This window comes from Papio anubis, chromosome 10 (assembly GCF_008728515.1).
Source record: "Papio anubis isolate 15944 chromosome 10, Panubis1.0, whole genome shotgun sequence".
In the NCBI taxonomy this organism is placed as follows: domain Eukaryota; kingdom Metazoa; phylum Chordata; class Mammalia; order Primates; family Cercopithecidae; genus Papio; species Papio anubis.
The window spans coordinates 86,844,320-86,863,858 of NC_044985.1; the positions used below are offsets into that span (position 1 = coordinate 86,844,320).

At 37.7% G+C, this 19,539-nt stretch overlaps 1 protein-coding gene across 12 annotated transcripts in view; it reads left to right on the forward strand.

The window, feature by feature from the left end:
- CARF (calcium responsive transcription factor) overlaps positions 1–16,274 on the forward strand; it is an 86,553-nt gene extending 70,279 nt beyond the window's left edge. For 4 of the 12 annotated variants that reach the window (XM_031651457.1, XM_017946806.2, XM_031651458.1 and 1 more), the window contains 6 exons: positions 544–777; positions 3,379–3,541; positions 6,335–6,398; positions 10,551–10,681; positions 11,063–11,432; positions 12,517–12,994. In XM_031651457.1, the coding sequence (XP_031507317.1) occupies positions 544–777; positions 3,379–3,541; positions 6,335–6,398; positions 10,551–10,681; positions 11,063–11,432; positions 12,517–12,617 (1,063 nt within the window). In that variant the 3' untranslated portion in view covers positions 12,618–12,994. Of the gene's footprint in view, positions 1–543; positions 778–3,378; positions 3,542–6,334; positions 6,399–10,550; positions 10,682–11,062; positions 11,433–12,516; positions 13,589–14,633 lie in introns of those variants that run through there. The other 8 variants (XM_031651463.1, XM_031651462.1, XM_031651461.1 and 5 more) reach the window with 6 other exon arrangements.
- Positions 16,275–19,539: the final 3,265 nt, after the last annotated feature.

The window sequence follows — 19,539 nt, forward strand, 5'->3', positions numbered from 1 at the left end:
GTATGTTGAGCTCCTGTGAGGGAAGAATCAACCATAAAGTTCAATCTTGACAGGTTCTATCTTTGATTGGAAGGATGGTAGGTGTAACAGAGAAGTGTAATTTCGGGCAAATGTTTGATGAATGGGAAAATACACAGTTCAAAAGATGATGATTTACAATGTCTTCTCTTTATTTTGAGGTAAAATGTACTTAATATGAATTTTCCCATGAACCCAAAATAATACAATTAATATGAAATTTAAAATGCCATTTTCATATATACTTAAAATTCCTCTATCTCCCTCAACTGTAGGACCACAGTGAAAGTCTGTAAATATTTACAAATATTTAAATTTAATTGGATATAAAATAGATCTTAGAAGTTAAGAGATCATTTCAAATTTTATTTGATAGGAAATAACCATATATAATTTTTTCTTAAAGGATTAATTCTTCTCTTTATGAGTATTAACCTAAGTAATTATGATTCCTACTTTGGTCTAATAATATTAAATAATTTCAATGTTTAAATTTTAGTAATTTTAAATACTTTCTCTTACCAGGTGGTATGTACAGTTACCTACACAGCAAGCTCATCAGTATCATGAATTAGAGACTCCCTGCCTCACTTTGTCACCTTCTCCGTTTCCTGTGTCTTCTGTTGAAGAAGAGGAAACTGCAGATAGAGATGAGAATTGTGCATTACCCTCACGTTTACATCCTCAAGTAGCCCATAAGATTCAAGAATTAGTATCACAGGGAATAGAACAAGTGTATGCAGTAAGGAAGCAGCTAAGGTACAATAGAAGAGCATTGTTCTTTTACGTTTTTCAGTTTTGTTTGTTGCTTTAAATAATACAGTGAACACTGGAGATATTTTCCAAAATATATGCTGTCAGGGTAAATAAGGAATATAGTTTATTATTTTATTAAGATCTTGTTTATAAACTGATCGTTTTCTAACAAATGCTTGGCAAGCAATGGTGTAGTATGGTTTATTATAATTCTGATTACTCATTTGAGACATTCTATATTTGGATTTGGCAAATTGGACTATTTCTAAATGATGTATAAAATGAATTAGTTAATAAATACTTTTAGAGAAAAAACCTTTGTAGAACCAAAGATTTTAAAACCTAGGCCAAGACACGTATTTCAAACTATTTGAAATGCAGTTAAATTTTATTACAACAAGAGAATTTGGATAATTCTTTGTCTAATGAAATTTTATTTGTAGTACTCTGGTCTAAGTTTTTTGATCCTCAGGAAATAATTATATGGTAATTATATAATTACTCATTATGTGTGTGCCAGGTACTGTGCTAGGCTTTTTACATGTATGATCTCATTTAGTCTTACAATAGCACTATAAAGTTGGTATATTTATCCGAATTCTACACATGAGAAACTGGAGTCTCAGAGTGGTTAAATAATTGGCTTAAGAGGCAGTGGCAGAGCCACGCGCAGTGGCTCATGACTATAATCCCAGCACTTTGGGAGGCCAAGGAGGGCGGATCACAAGGTCAGGAGATCGAGACCATCCTGGCCAACATGGTGAAACCTCATCTCTACTAAAAATACAAAAATTAACTGGGTGTGGTGGCACGCGCCTGTAGTCCCAGCTTCTTGGGAGGCCGAGGCCGGAGAATTGCTTGAACCCTAGAGGCGGAGGTTGCAGTGAGCCGAGATTGTGACACTGCACTCTACCCTGGCAATAGAGCGAGACTCCGTCTCAAAAAAAAAAAAAAAAATTAAGAAAGGCAGTGGGAGAACTGAAATTTAGGCCTAACTCTATAGCCTATGCCCATTACCATGATATATTGATACTTAGCCTTGCTCTTACTGATTATTGTGTAATCTGATCTGAATAACAAAATAAATATAGTAAGCCCCCTCTTAAAGTCATCAATAGGTTCTTGAAAACTGCTACTTTAAGCAAAAGGAAATACAGCATGTCCTTGAGTAATATCGTTCTGTTCAATGCCTTTTTTTCTCTCTTTTTTAACTTTTTTTGTAAAAGAGACAGGGATCTTGCTATGTTGCCCAGGCTGGTCTTGAAGTCCTGGCCTCAAATGATCCACCCAAGAAGATGGGATTGCAGGAGCAAGCCACTGCACCTGATTCAGTGTTGTTTTCTTACAGCATTGGAGAAAGTAATTTGGTTTTGTTATGTCCTTTCACTTAAGGTCTCAGTTTCCAGGAACCTAACAATGATGTTAACTGAGAACTTACTGTAATTCCTAGAATTATTTCCTAATTAATACATGACTTTTCTATTTAGCAGTTTTCTTAGATGTTTTATATTTATTTCCATTGGGGCATCATTAGCATAAGGCAAAAATTTGGTAAAGCCATTCACTATTTACTAAACCTGAATCTTAAGAAAGGAAGTATAATACAGTTCTGTGATTTGGTCCACCAAATGTAATAAGCATATATATGTTAAATTTTATCATTTCTTTTATGTATTGATTTTTTAATACAATTAAATAACAGTGCTGCCTTCTATTTCTATCTTCTTTTGTCTCCGTGTAAAATTCAAGCCCATCATATTTCATATAATGTTAATTGATGCTTTTGGAAGCAATGTAACATGATGTTTACGCACATAACCTGGGTATAGGCCCAAGCTCTTACTTACTAGGTAGGTGTATGATTTTGGGCAAATTATTTCACTTCTACAGTACTCAGTTCTATCATCTGTAAAGTGGGAATGATAATTGTACCTATGTCGTTGATCATTAAGGGTTAAAGGAGATATTTGATGTGAAGTGTTCCATACAGTGCCTGACATAGTAATCATTAAAAACATTATACTTAAACTGAAAATAGTGGTTTCTTTAAATTCATAAAAATATCAAAGCTCAGCCGGGCGTGGTGGCTCATGCCTGTAATCCCAGCACTTTGGGAGGCCAGGGCAGGTGGATTGCGAGGTCAGGAGATCGAGACCAGCCTGGCCAACATAGTGAAACCCGGTCTCTACTAAAAATACAAAAAATTAGTCGGGCATGGTGGCACACTCCTGTAGTCCCAGCTACTCGGGAGGCTGAGGCAGGAGAATCGCTTGAACCCAGGAGGCAGAGGTTGCAGTTGAGCCGAGATCACGCCACTGCACTGTAGCCTGAGCAACAGAGCGAGACTCCATCTCAAAAAAATTAATAATAACAAAACTCACTCTAATATATTTAGATGTTTACCAATGAAAATATTACGTTTCTGTAGTCTACAATAATTCTGTGTTGTATGGGAAAATTTTAAGTAGGAAAATATAAATTACTTACAGAGGTATAAACCATACTTCATAGAGGTTTATACTGAAAGAGAACCTTTATCTCTTTGGATCTAAAGGCATATTGCTAAATAGTTTATGTCTTTATTCCATTTTGTATTCTTTACAGAAAATTTGTGGAAAGGGAACTGTTCAAACCCGATGAGGTACCTGAAAGACATAATTTATCTTTTTTTCCAACTGTAAATGATCTAAAAAATCACATCCATGAGGTACAGAAATCCTTGAGAAATGGAGATATGGTATATAACTCAGAGATTATTCCGGCAACGGTATGATTACAACCATAATTCCTTATTACAGAGTTTCTCAGCTTCTGTTAATATTTAGTCTAATAAGAATGGCTACTGTTAGGCCATCTGAATAACTGCAGTATAAGAAAACATAATAGCCTAGGTGTGGTAGCTTATGCCTGTAATCCCAATACTTCGGGAGGCCGAGACGGGTGGATCGCCTGAGGTCAGGAGTTTGAGATCAGCCTGGCCAACACGGTGAAACCCCATCTCCACTAAAAATACAAAGATTAGCTGGGCCTGGTGGTGGGCGCTTGTAATCCTAGCTACTCGGCAGGCTAAGGCAGGAAGATCACTTGAACTCAGGAGGTGGAGGTTGCATTGAGCCGAGATTGCACCACTGTACTCCAGCCTGGGAGACTCAGCGAGACACTGTCTCAAAAATATATATATATGTATAGCATCTTTTTCTTAAAGTGTAAATACTCTGAATGTTTAGAAAATGACTAAAAGTTTTTTATTACTTTCACAAGAAGAAAAATCAGTGAATTCCAACTCTATAATAAAAACACTACCCAGGCACAGTGGCTCGTGCCTGTAATCCCAGCACTGTGGGAGGCCGAGGCGGGCAGATCACCTGAGGTCAGGAGTTCGAGACCAGCCTGACCAACATGGCAAAACCCCGTCTCTACTAAAAATACAAAAATTAGCTGGGTGTGGCTGGGCGCAGTGGGTCACGGCTGTAATCCCAGCACTCTGAGAGGCCGAGGTGGGCAGATCACAAGGTCAGAAGATCAAGACCATCCTGGCTAACACATCTTTACTAAAAATACAAAAAATTAGCCGGGCATGGTGGCGGGCGCCTGTAGTCCCAGCTACTTGGGAGGCTGAGGCAGGAGAGTGGCGTGAACCCGGGAGTCAGAGCTTGCAGTGAGCCGAGATCACACCACTTTACTCCAGCCTGGGCAACAGAGTGAGATTCCGTCTTAAAAAACAAAAAAAAATTAGCTGGGTGTGGTGGTGCGTGTCTGTAATCCCAGCTACTTGGGAGGGTGAGGTAGGAGAATCGCTTGAACCTGGGAGGCAGAGGTTGCAGTAAGCTGAGATAGCACCACTGCACTCCAGCCTGGGAGACTGAGTGAGACTTCATCTCAAAAACAACAACAACAGAAAACCACTAATCTTTATTTTAAAATCAACATGTATTTTCTCTGTAAAAATTATTCTTACTAATTTAACAGACATTTATTGAGTACTATGTATATATTTCCCCTCCCTTTTTTAATAAATGGGCAAATTTAAATACAGTTGTTTGGGCCGGGTGCATTGGCTCGTGCCTATAATCCTAGCACTTTAGGAGGCTGAGGCAGGTGGAACACCTGAGATCAGGAGTTCGAGACCAGCCTGGCCAACACAGTGAAACTAAATTTCCACCAAAAATACAAAAATTAGCTAGACATGGTGGCAGGTGCCTATAGTCCCAGCTACTCAGGAGAGTGAGGCAGGAGAATCACTTGAATCCGGGAGGCAGAAGTTGCAGTGAGCCGAGATCATGCCATCACACTCCAGCCTGGGTGACAACAGCAAAACTGCATCTCAATAAATAACTAAATATCCATCCATCCATCCATCCATCCATCCATCCATCCATCCAGTTGTTCATACCTGATTGCCCAAAGTGATAACGTTGGTTCCATATGTCATCTATGGATATTAGTTGAACTCATACTTATTTTTTTATTTTTTATTTTTTTTGAGACAGAGTCTCTCTCTCTTGCTCAGGCTGGATTGCAGTGGCATGATCCTGGCTTATTGCAACCTCCATCTCCCAGGTTCAAGCGATTCTCCTGCCTCAGCCTCACAAGTAGCTGGGATTACAGGTTTTAGCCACCATGCCCAGCTGATTTTTTGTTTTTATTAGAGACGGGTTGCACCATGTTGGCCAGGCTGGTCTTGAACTCCTGATCTCACGTGATTTGCCCTCCTCGGCCTCTCAGAGTGTTAGGATTACAGGCATCAGCCACCGCGCCCGACCTTAACTCATAGTTTGATATGGTAGTTTCTCCCTGAATATTAGTCATTTCTGTGAAAATTTTGCCTACTCTGAAGATGTTAATTACCCAGAAACAACTAATTACAATACAGCCAGTGATTATGCCATTAAATCTGAGGTGCAATATCTTTTGCTCTCCTAACTTCTGTTATCCAAATGCAGTATCTGAAAAAATATGGATATTTTAAAAGCCAAAACTGTTTCTTGCAATCTATAACTCTTTGTCTTTTTTCTTTTTTTTTTTTTTAAGATAGAGTTTCACTGTCGCCCAGCCAGAGTGCGCTCACACAATCATGGCTCACTGCAGCCACGACCTCCAAGACTCAAGCAGTCCTCCCACCTTAGACTCCTGTCAGCTGGAGCTACGGGCACCAGCCATTACACCTAGCTAATTTTTAAATTTTTTGTAGAGACTGAGTCTCACTTTGTTGCCCAGGCTGATCTCAAACTCCTGGCCTCAAGCACTTCTCTAGCCTTGGCTTCCCAAGCCTTATGGGCGTGACCCACTGTACCCAGCCCAATAACTCTTAATTATTCACTATCTAAGTGTTAGAAGTAGTCCTTGTCATCTACACTTGTCTAAATTCCTGCTATCTAAACTCAGGAATTTAATATATTTGTATAGTAAAGTATACTTGTGCTTAGAGAGTGTGAACAAGTGAAGAGAGTAGCAGAATAAATCACATACTGTGAATAAAATGCGACAGTTGTAATGACGTCTTAAGATATTTTTCAATATAAGAGCTTTATTTTTACTGAAATAAATGTTTCCATTTCAGCTTCAATGGACTACAGACAGTGGGAATATTCTCAAAGAGACCGTGACGGTTACATTTGCAGAAGGTAGGTTGTCTTGAATACGTTTAAAATATAAATTCAAACGGTGTTTAACTGGAAGGAACTTAAGATACTATGTCATCTAATCAGATTTTATAGATAAGGAAACCAGGATCCAAAGACGTAGGAGCAGCTTTGTTATGGTTTATCAACATACTTCCTGCTATTTTAATGTCCTCTTATACTTTGCTTTTAATGCTTTTTTATGACTGAAATTTTGAAGCTGATAACTAGCACAGTTAACTGTAGCTAATGCACTGTAAGTCTGGCTAATTCCAGTAGTCATAACCCTAAGATGCCCTGATCCGGGAACTATGGTCCATTTTTTATGGTTATTTTTTCTCCTGTGTTCTTACTGCTGTGCCCTTTCAATATTCCAAACAAAATAACCACCCTTTTGCATTTGTTCTCTCTTCTGGAAATGTCTTTTTTCTTCTGCATGGCAAACTCCTCTTAGTACTCAAATTGTAAACTCTTTTGTTTTAAGTACATTTGTAACTTCACCCCCTATATAAAGTTAAACCTCTGAATTTCTTCTTTTGTTTTTGAGACAGAGTGTCACTCTGTCACCCAGGCTGAAGTGAAGTGGTGCAATCTCGGCTCACTGAAACCTCCGCCTCCCGGGTTCAAGTGATTCTCCAGCCTCAGCCTCCCAAGTAGCTGGGATCACAGGCACACACCACCATACCTGGCTAATTTTTGTATTTTTAGTCAAGATGGGGTTTCGGCATGCTACCCAATCTGATCTCAAACTCCTGACCTCAGGTGATCCACCCACCTTGGCCTCCCAAAGTGCTGGGATTACAGGCGTGAGCCACTGCGCCTGACCAAACCTCTGAATTTCTATAATGAGCAACTGACTGATAGCATTTACTGAGCTCAGCAACACTGGTGAAAGAATAGAGCATTGGTAGGGCAGGAGAGAGAATAAAGGACTTACTAGGTTTGTAAAGCTGAGTATCTGAGCCATTTCAGTGGAGTGGATTGGGAGGAAGCCATATTGGGGTGATTGAAGGGTGAATGGGAGATGAAGAAGGAGTAGGGACTCCTTAAAAAGTGCGCCACTTTTTCAGGAATTTTGCGATGGCAAATGGGGTTGAGGGAAGGTATTTTAAGAGAGTAGAGAACTGAAAAGATAGATGAAGATGGTGATGGGAAGTTGAAACTTCTGTTGGCTTCCCTTTTCTCTGTAAGAGTGCTAAGGATAAGGAAAGGTTTGAAGAAGGGTGGCATGGATTTGAGGGAAATGCAAATTAGAAACTATCCTGGATAGAGAGTAAAACATTGCCAGATACAGGTGAAGGTCCAATCAAAGTTAATAAAGAATTGGTATTAGTAGAATTAGTGAGTTTCTTTTTCAGTGGCATTCAGCTTCCCATGTATTGGGAAGGAAAGCCATTTTTATGCAGAGTTAGGGTTTTACTTGAGGGATATGACCAAAGGACAGAGAGGCAAGAGAGTTTAGGTACTTGTGAAAGAGTAACTGAAGTTATAGACCTAGGACTGTAGGCTGGATGGGGAAAGAATTTTATTAAGAAAGAGGTTGATGGATCTGAAGAAAACTGAGGGATTAATTGACTGGAGGTTCACATGAGGTTGAAGAACAATTGTAGTGAAGTGCCTGAGCAAAATCTCTGGAAGAATAAGAGATTGTAGCTGGGCACAGTGGCTCCCACCTGTAATCTCTGCCAAGGTAGGCAGATCATTTGGGGTCAGGAGTTTGAGACCAGCCTGGCCAACATGGTGAAACCTCGTCTCTACTAAAAATATAAAAATTAGCTGGGCATGGTGGCACATGCCTGTAATCCCAGCTACTCAGGAGGCTGAGGCAGGGGAATCGCTGGAACCAGGGAGGTGGAGGTTGCAGTGAGCCGAGATCACGCCACTGCACTCCAGCCTGGATAGCAGAGCAAGACTCCATCTCGAAAACAGAATAAAAATAAAAAAATAAGAGGTTGTGATCAGAGAATGAGCTGTTTGAACTTCAGATGTTAGAGGTAGGATCATCCAGAGTATGATGATAGTGGTGGGTGACTACAGTAGTGAAGTAAAAGGACATTAATAATGAAGAAGCCAAGAAATGCTTGAGTGCTATTTAGTCCTCTCAGTGGTCCATTGAGAAAGGACTCTTATGCTGATTTTACAGATGAGGAAGCTAAAGTTTAGAAACTGAGTTATAGGATGGATGCAGTGACTCACGCCTGTAATCCCAGCACTTTGGGAGGCCAAGGTAGGTGGATCACCTGAGGTCAGGAGTTCAAGACTAGCCTGGTCAGCATGGTGAAACCCTGTCTCTACTAAAAATACAAAAATTAGCTGGGCATGGTGTCACATGCCTGTAGTCCCAGCTACTCAGGAGGCTGAGGCAAGAGAATCGCTTGAACCCGGGAAGCAGAGGTTACAATGAGCCGAGATTATGCCACTGCACTCCAGCCTGGGCAACAGAGCGAGTCTGTCTCAAAAAAAAAAAAAAAAAAGAAAAGAAACTGAGTTATATAGCATATTGAAGGTCACACAGAAAGCTAGTACTTAAATCCATTCTTCTCTGATACTATTTCCATTTTAAAATTAGTATGGAAGCAATAAATATTCATTGATAATTAGGTTTTCTTTTTCTGTTTTGAGACAGGATTTCACTCTGTCACCCATACTTAAGTGCAGTGGGACGATCTTGGCTCATTGTACCCTCTGCCTCCCGTGCTCCAGCGATCCTCCCACCTTAGCCCCCCAAGTAACTGGGACTACAGGCACATGCCACCACACCCAGCTAATTTGTGTATTTTTACTGGAGACAAGGTTTCACCATGCTGCCCAGGCTGGTCTCAAATTCCTGGTCTCAAGTTATCCATCTGCCCCGGCCTCCCAAAGAGCTGGGATTACAAACGTGAGCCACTTCGCCTGGCTGATAATTAGTTCTTCATTGACTTAAAGAGATGAATATATTTGAGTTAACATATAAGAATTACATGAGAATGATTCACATACCCAACAATTAGTTTAAATTTGAGATATTAAGAAAACAGTTTTAATTTTTATTCATTTATACCAAAATGAGTTATTGAAATAAATTTAATGCTGTTATCATTAAAGACCAATTTTTCCAGGTATTGTCCTAGTTACTAGGGCTACAAAAGGTGAATTAAGTTTGATGTTAATTGAGAAGCTCCTAAGATTTCACACATCTAGAGAAGCTTATTATAGTCCAGCATTATAGTACGGAGAACAGACTAGATTCGAGTTACAGATATAGTGTATTTCAAAGTAAAAAAATATGTATATATAGTTGTGCCTCTGTATCTATGGGTTCTGTATCCATGGCTTCAACAAACCACTGATAAAAAATGTATTTTTAATTGGATGTGTACCAAACATGTACATATATTTTTTCCTTATAATCTAGAGATGATTTAAAGTATATTGGAGGACTTCTACCTTGTATTGTGTATTATAGGTAATCCAGAGAGGATTTAAAGTTTGTGGGAGGATATGCTTAGATTATATGCAAATACTATGCCATTTTATATCAGGAACTGAGCATCTGCAGATTTTTATTTCTGGCGGAGGTCCTGTAACCAGTCTCCCATGGATATGGAGGGAGAATCCCATTCTAGATCTACCAAATTAAAATTAATGGAGGTTAAACCTAGGAATCTATATTTTCTTAAACATCCCTTAGAGATTCTCATTATCTGCCAGGTTCTGCAAATAGTGGGCTACATCAGCAGTCCCCAGCCTTTTTGGCATCAAGGACCGGTTTTGTGGAACACAATTTTTCCACAGACCCAGGGTGGAGAGTTGGGGGGATGGTTTTGGGATGAAACTCTTCCACCTCTGATCATCAGGCATTAGATTCTCATAAGGAGCATGCAACTTAGATCCTAGAATCTAATGCCTCTGCTGATCTAACATGAGGTAGAGCTCACGCAGTAAGGCTTGCTTGCCCCATGCTCACCTCCTGCTGTGCAGCCCAGTTCCTAACAAGGTACAGACTGGTAGGGTCAGGGACCCTTGGGCTAGATGACTTACTGAAGTCCTTTGCAACTTTGAAATTAGTTCCTATTTTAGTTCTGATAGAAAGGGTTGTAATAAAGTATTTTTATGACTTCAGAGAAGCCATAAAAATTATTTTGTTTTAATAGTTTCTTTAATATAATTTAGGAAATTCACCAGGAGAATCAATTACCACCAAAGTGGAAACAAATCAAACAGGGGGTTCTTTGTCTCCTGAGCCAACCCACTTGCTCTCCTCACTCTCCTCATTTCAGCCCAAAATATTTACACAACTGCAGGTAGGTATCCAGTAAAATATCCAGATTTGAGGTCCTTCTCTTTATTCCTCACTTCACCTCTTCTTCTAGGGATTTTAGAGAATTACAGAATTATAATAATGATCAAATATGTTTTCATTGTTAATTTCCTGATCTTTTTGTTTCTTGATTTAAGATAACTCAAACAGTATGTTTTTTAAAAGTTTAAGGTTGACTATGAATGCAATAAATTTAGTTGTACTACTTTTCCCTTGATTCTTGTTTCTTTCTTCATTTAATATTTATTTGTAACCATACTCTTTTTATTTGTTTGGATTTTTTGTCAAAAGAATAATATATCCTATGAGAATATCATACATGGTAAATTCAAACATTTTGATGTAACTCTTTTTGGTTTAAAAGGGTTTACAGTTACAACCAAGGTTCACCTCTCCTGATGAATCACCAGCTCTGATAAATGTAAATAACCAGCCATCCTCTAGTCCTTCAGGACTTCTGGATCCAATAGGAAGTGCTGTAATGAATAATAATTCTCTACTGCTTGGTCAAAGTCATAGCCTTCAAAGAGATACATGCCTAACCCAAAACAATGGTACTGCCTCCACCATGGGTAACCTTCCAGAACCAGATCAAAATCTAGTTGCAATGGACCAGCTGGTAGAAGTTGGAGGTGTTGAGGATACAGGGAATCTGGAAGGAGCTGTTCATCGAATTCTGTTGGGAGATGTGCAGACTATTCCAATACAGATTATAGACAACCACTCAGCTCTTAGTAAGTTGAAATCAATTTATGATGTTATTGTTGTAACCTTTGTGGATTATCAACACTGTATTATACTATAAATAAAACTATTATTTCTTCCCAGTGGGTCTCTGATATTATATAAGTGAAGCAAAATTATGAGAGAGAAGGAGGAGATTTCATTAGCCTGAGTTTTAGAACTTTTAAGCTTAAATTTTTTTCTTCTCCTTATTTCTAATTATTTAATGCCGTAGAAATTACTGTTCCCTAATTACCTGTTTTCCATGGAAAATCTGTGGTAATGTGAAACCAGGAAGGTCATTTTAGAGTACATGAAAAAAAATAGGAAAAAATTAAACAAGGAAAAATATTTTCATGCAAAGGTTATTATGGAAGAATTGATATATGCACACATACACAAAGAAGAGTGAAATGAAGTACGCATATATAAAGGTTAAAAGGAAGATTTTCATTTTTGGTTTTTTGTTGTTTTGAGACAGAGTCTCATTGTGTCACCCAGGCTGGAGTGCAATGATGCAATCACAGGTCACTGCAGCCTTGATCTCCTTGATTCAAGCGATCTTTCCACCTCAGCTTCCCAAGTAGCTGGGACCATAGGCACATGCCACCATAATGGGCAAATTATTTAATTTTTTTTTTTTTTTTTAAAGGGATGGGGGCTCACTATGTTGCCCAGGCTGGTCTCGAACTCCTGGGCTCAAGCAGTCCTCCCACCTCAGCCTCCCAAAGTGCTGGGATAACAGGAGTGAGCCACTGCACCTGGCTGAAAGGAAGATTTGGAATTACAAAGTAAATGTTGAGTTGAAAGGGAACTAGTAAGACTTGGGCATTTAGGTTTAACCTAAGACCTTGTTACCTTCACTTTATTACTAATCTCTGTCAACATAGAGGTAAACTCTGTTAACTCCTACTTTATCTGTTACTTCTTTGCACACAAATTGTTCTGGATTGGGCACTTTTATGGGAAAAGATTTGCAGTTTGCTTTGAAAAAAGTTTTCACAGAAGTTATTTTTAGAATATAAAATATTTTCCCCTCTCTTCCAGTGTCATGAAATATATTAACTTTTAGGATTTTTCTGTTTGTTTTTAAAGTTGAAGAAAATCCAGAAGGTACCATTTCTGTGAACCAAGTTAAGCAAGAACCCAAAGAACCAGCATTGTCTATGGAAGCAAAAAAAAATTGTGGACTATAAGAAATTATCTGCTATATAAATTATTGAAGCTTTTCAGAATTTACAACTCTGGTGACTTCTGATGTCTTAGAAAAGAAGGTGAATATAGTCAAAGCGTGGCATTGAGATAATTGGACTGAAGACCAGTTTGATGAGAAGCTTTTATTTAAAACTGATGTATTTGTTGCCAGTTCCATATTTTTACTTTCCTTAAGAGATGTTTTACTCTTCTTATTTTGTATAATTTTTATGCTCTTTGATTATCTAATAAGGCCAGTATTTCAAAAGCTCTTTTGAACTTATCCACAGTAATACAGTCTGGACACAAATAGTTTAGTTAACTTATCCTTGGAAATACTCAATTTTGGTTCTTACAAAACAGAAAAGATCAACAGCAACAGCACCATTGTGTGAATGTATGTTTGTATGTGTGTATGTATATCATGAATTTTTTTAAGTTCTGAAGGAACTTGTTCTCTCTTTAAAGTTGTGAAGAAATTTTTAATTGCCAGACAGGTAAGAAAATGTTTATAATCTATCTCATTAAGAATGATGAAGTATTCGGTTTTACATCATAACACGAAGTCCAGCAGCTATATCTGCGGAGACTGTGCAGTTGCATTTTAGCCACTTCCCTTCTAATTTTTGTACTTTTAACTACAAACCAGTAGTATATTAGTGGTTATCTAATAGAAATTTAAAGTGTCTTGGTAAGTACTGAGGATTTTTACTTGAATTAATCAGATAAGCAACAGAAATCAACATATGTAGCATGGCTTTGTGCTAAATTGGAAGTAAAATACTATAGGTAGAAAGATGTAGAAATTGAGAGAATTGAAAAAGAATAATAGAATTCCTTGGTGTTTACAGATAATTTGGGAAACTTTTTGATGACAGCAGAGGATTTTTTTTTCCCTTTATTTTGTAATGAAGATCCAGCACTGGTTAAAAAATAATTTGAGGCCGGGCGCGGTGGCTCAAGCCTGTAATCCCAGCACTTTGGGAGGCCGAGACGGGTGGATCACGAGGTCAGGAGATCGAGACCATCCTGGCTAACACGGTGAAACCCCGTCTCTACTAAGAAATACAAAAAACTAGCCGGGCGAGGTGGTGGGCGCCTGTAGTCCCAGCTACTCGGGAGGCTGAGGCAGGAGAATGGCATGAACCCGGGAGGCGGAGCTTGCAGTGAGCTGAGATCCGGCCACTGCACTCCAGCCTGGGCGACAGAGCGAGACTCCGTCTCAAAAAAAAAAAAAAAAATTTGATTTGTAGTTACATTTTTCTATGCCAGAGCTCTTACTGAATTGATGGGGTATTAGGATTTCTAGTATTTTAAGGTAAGTATTTATAGTTTAAAATTTAGTTTATATTTAAAACTTCAAAACATCTGATCTGGGATATTTTCTTTGTTAAGTAAGTATATTAACTTCAAATACCAAATAAGTACTAAGCAGTATATTCATTATAAGCATCTGTTGTCTAAAGATTGGTACTAGGCTGGACATGGTGGCTCATGCCTGTAATCACAGCACTTTGGGAGGCCTAGGTGGGTAGACCACCTGAGGTCAGGAGTTCAAGACCAGCCTAGCCAACACGGTGAAACCCCATTTCTACTAAAAATACAAAAATTAACTGGGTGTGGTGGTGGGCGCCTGTAATCCCAGCTACTTGGGAGGCTAAGGCAGGAGAATTGCTTGAACACTGGAGGCGGAGGTTGCAATGAGCCAAAATCGCGCCATTGCACTGCAGCCTGGGCAACAAGAGAGAAACTCCATCTCAAAAAAAAAAAAAAAGATTGGTAAACTAGAAATATCAACTATAATTTCAGGAAATTAACCTAAAGGCTTTTGTTTCTCCAGAGACCATTTGTGGGTATATTTTATATTTTAAAAATAAAGATTTTAAATGGATATCAATGTTTAATATTCAAAGCATGCACAATATAATATCAAATTTAACCTTAATACTTTACATGAATATGAGTCACTTTTGGCTTTTCTAAGTCCAGCCTCCCATTCTTAATTGATTTTGTTTCAGGTACATGACATGTATCTAAATATAAAGTACTGTTATAGTAGAGGTAGGTGGAATTCTAATATTTGTTGCTCTTTAGATTTATATTTTATTTAATGTAAAGTTTATTATTTATACCCTTTTTAATGCAAAGCTAATATTTAGTTATGTATGATTTTTAATAAAAATTACTTTTCTTTTTCCTATGAATTGAAAATATTTGATGTTGGCATTTTATACAGGCAGGTTGCCAAATTTGATTATGTTACACTAAGTTAAACACAACTCTTAATTACCTCAAATCCAGATTTCTCTTAGTCTGTGTGTATATAAAAGGAATAAGTCCAAATTAATTTATAGTTTAGTGTTGCACTGTAGGTAATATTCTTTTCATTTGTTGTTTCTAGTTTTTATGGAATCCTTTTCTTTCAAGATTCTAAATAATAAATCTTTACCTCTCAATAGTGATAATAGTGGTAATGGTTTATTATTAGCTATTTCACCAATTGAACTCAGTCTTTTGGAGGCATTCCTTTCTTTTTTGATGTTGAGCTGCTAAGGAGAAGTGCCTGTTAATGTACAAATTCTAGTCAGTTACCTGTGAGGATGAGACGTGCCAGAGGACTCAAACTTTGGTATAGTTAGAAAAATAATATTTTTCTCACTTCATTCTATGTGAATGTCTCTTCTGATACTGTTTTTTAATCAGACAGAAAGTTACAGAGCAACTTTCCCACAAATAAACCAAAAAACAAAACCCCACAAAAACCAAGAGCATGAAGAAAAGTTTAAATCCCTAATTATATACTCTTTTGGTTTTTAGGTAGAAACTGGAGCTATCAATATTTTCATGTAAGTATTTCAATGAGTAGCTCTTTAAAAATGGTTTTTAAATGAGATTTTAAAAATCCATTGTCATCTAAATGCATGTTTAGTCACAGTGTATCAGTATTGTGTTTAAAGGTGCTCAGCATCACTTTTTGAAAACTATGTTTACATACTTAAAATGTTTAATTATTTTGAAATGTATAGAGTATTAAATACAAGCTCCTAAAATTTTCAGTATCTATATTGGCTTTCTCTAACAGCTCTACAGCAAAGTTTGACATGTTTTTTTTGTGTGTCATGTATTGTAAGGTGTAATATCTGTAGGCGTGAGTTGGACATTCAAAATTAGCAGTAAGAAATTCACAATTACAGCTCAGCTTATTTATTCATTATAGTTTTCACATTCCCAACTTCCAAGTGAACTTTGTGTATACTACAGTGAATTATAGATAAACACAGCCATGGTGGATCTTTCCCTCAATAGTGATTTTCTGTACAAACAATTAGTAGACTTAAAAGGAAAAGCTTTTATATCTTATGCAAGATAAATGTTTCCTAAATGTCACAAAAGTGATAGAAAACATAGCTTTTGGGATCTGGTCCTGCATTAGAGTTTCTAATTCTGAGGCCCACCAGCTTGTGTTTCGTCTTCTTTATATCCTGTCAGAATACATACTTAATCATGTGGGTATTAGAAAGATGTTGTTTAACTTGTACCAGGTTTAAAAAAAGAGGTTTAAAAAATGTGTGTGCATATGTATATATATATAGCAACTTGATGTATAGTGTCCTTGTTATCATGTATTTTTTTCATTAAAAATCCTTTTTTTTCTTATACTTGTTAGTTTTCTTTTTATATTTTTCTTAGAGATAGTGGCAATTTTGTTCATCTTGAAGATGCTGAATAAACACTTGAATACCTGAGAATTTTGGCCAGAGATTTATGTCCAGTTTGGAAGCTGAAAGTTTTAAGCATAACTACCAGTAACTCCTGTTAGCATTACGTTTTGGGGAGATATATATGCATTTAATACCCTGCAACTCAGCCAAGCATCAACATTTTAAAACAATGTGTGTAATAAGTAATTATTTCCGCCTCCCCCCCCCGCCCCCGCCATGTTTTGGCACCATAACATTTTCAAGTACAGCTTTATATTTTAGGAGTAATGACAAAGTATGTGATCAAAAGTGAAGGGATTATTAATTTTTCCCTCTTTGCTTTTTTTAAAACTTTTCTCCACTCTGTACCTGTTTTTGAGCACCTTGGAAATCTTAATCTCTCCAGAAGGGATGCTGCATTGGCTCTTCTCCATCAGCTGGCTTAGACATCAAACATTTTAAATGATACACTGTTTTAATATCTAAAAATCTATCTTTCTACTTAATTAACTTAGTCATAAGGACAAAGCCTTAGTATACTTTTGCCACATACATGTTATGTATGAATTTTACTGTTGAATAATACAAGTATTCATTACTGACTGAATTCTTAAAACTTTGGGAATAGAAAAAACTCATTTATTAATGGATGCTAAAGTGATTCCTGAGAAAAATAAATAATTTGTATGGTTAATATGGAAAACCTTTGGTAATGTGATATGGGTATAAGAATACCAAAACCCAGAGTACAGAGTGTGAATCATGTACCAGGAGGGATTTTATTTTTAAATATCTTGAGGTATAATTGAAATACAATAAACTGTACATATTAAAATACCCAATCTGATAAGTTTTGTCATATGTATACAGCCACGAAGTCATCACCATAAGCAAGGTAATGAACATATTCATCACTCTCAAAGTTTCATAGTACCTCTTTGTGATCCATTCTTTCCTAATCCTCCTTGCCCCTGACCCCACCATCACCAGACCACTGATCTGCTTTCTTTAAGATCAGTTTGCTACAAATGAAATCATATAATATATAGTATGATCCTTTTTTGGTCTGTCTTTTGTCACGCAGCATAGTAATTTTGTAATTTGTCTATATTGTAGCATTTATGAATAAATCATTTATTTGCTGCTGAGTAGTATTACATTTTATGAATATATCATAATTTGTTTATTCTTTTGATGATAGACATTAATAGTTCTAGGCTATTATGAATAAAGTTTCCATGAACATCTGTGTACAAGTCTTTGTATAAACTTATGCTTTCATTTCTCTTGGGTAAATATCTAGGAGTAGAATACCTGAGTCATATGTTAGGTATATATTTAACTTTTTAACAAACTGCCAAATGATTTTCCAAAGTGATTGTGACAATTTATATTCCCACCGACAGTGTATGAAAGTTCCAGGTTCTCTATATCCTAGCCAACACTTGTTATGAACAGTTTTTAGGTTTTAGAGATTTTAATAGGTGGGTAGTAGTATCTTACTGTGGTTTTAATTTCCATTTCTCTAATAACTGACCACTACTGAGCATCTTTTCATGTTGTATTTGCCATCTCTATCTCTGTATCTTCTTTATTGATGTGTCTGAATCTTTTGCCCACCTTTTTTTTAAAAAAAAAAAAAAAAAAAGACCGGGTCTTGCTCTGTCACCCAGGCTGGAGTGCAGTGGTGTGATCTCAGGTCACTGTAACCTCCGCCTCCCAGGCTCAAGTAATCCTCCTACCTCAGCCTCCCTAGTAGATGGGATTACAGTCATGCACACCATGCCTGGCTAATTTTTTGTAGAGATGGAGTTTCACCATGTTACCCAGGCTAGTCTCAAACTCCTGGGCTCAAGCAATCCACCTACCTTGGCCTCCCACAGTGCTGGGATTACAGGCACGAGCTATCGTGCCCAGCCTCGCCTACTTTTATTTTTGTTTTCTTATTTGTTTTTTATTCTTTTTTTTTTAACCACAACCAGCATCATAGCTCACCCACTTTTAAATTTTTTTTTTTTGGAGATGGAGTTTTGCTCTTGTCACCCAGGCTAATGTGCAATGGCACGATCTTGGCTCACTGCAACCTCTGCCTCCCAGGTTCAAACAATTCTCCTGCCTTAGCCTCCCAAGTAGCTGGAATTACAGGCGCCCACCACCACACCTGGCTAATTTTTGTATTATTAGTAGTGACGAGGTTTCACCGTGTTGGCCAGGCTGGTCTTGAACTCCCAATCTCAGGTTATCCACTCACCTTGGCCTCCCAAAGTGCTGGGATTACAGGCATGTGCCACCACACCCAGCTAATTTTTGTATTTTTTGGTAGAGATGGTGTTTCGCCATGTTGGCCAGGCTGGTCTCTGCACTCCTGACCTCAGGTGATCTGCTGGCCTCCCAAAGTACTGGTGCTGGGATTACAGGCGTGAGCCAACGTGCCCAGCTCCACCTGTGCTTTCAACTGACTACAAATCTGAGAGGTTCTCACATCCCCTTTTAGGTTTGATAATTTGCTAGAACAACTCACAGAACTCAGCAAAGTGCTATACTTAAAACCACAGTTTTATTAGAAAGGATACAAACCAGAAATGACCAAATGAACAGATACATAAGATGAGGTCTGTGAGGGTCCTGAATGCAGAACCTCTGTGCCCTCTCCTTGTAGAATCAGGACGTGTTATTCACTTTTCATATCAATGTATTCACCATGTCCAGAGTTTTCATGGGGGTTTTATTACATAGGCATGATTGATTGAATCATTGGCCCATGACTGAACTCATTCTTCAGTCCTCCTGTCTTTCCTGGAGGACTGAAGGCTGGGTTGATATCATTGGCTCAAAGCCTCAACCCAATTAGATGTTTGGTTTTTCTAGCATGACCAGCTCCCATGCTATCTAAGGGCCCACTATGTGTCATCTCATTGCATATACTCAGATGTGATTCAAGGCGCTCATGAATAACAAAGACAGTCATAGTAATTGGGAAATTCCAAGATTCACTGTCAGGAACCACAGACAAAGGAAAGTCAAATTCTTTATTATATAGCAGTGTAATGCGTAGTTTTGTTGTTTTAATTGTGGACACCTACTTTAGTCTCAGATTTGTTACCATGTCATTATGCTAGGTCCATCTCATTTTTCTTCAAGGCTATTGTGTGAAGTGCAACATGTTTTATATATTAAGTGTATTAACCCTCTGTTACTTTTCCTGGTTTGTAGTTTGCTTTTT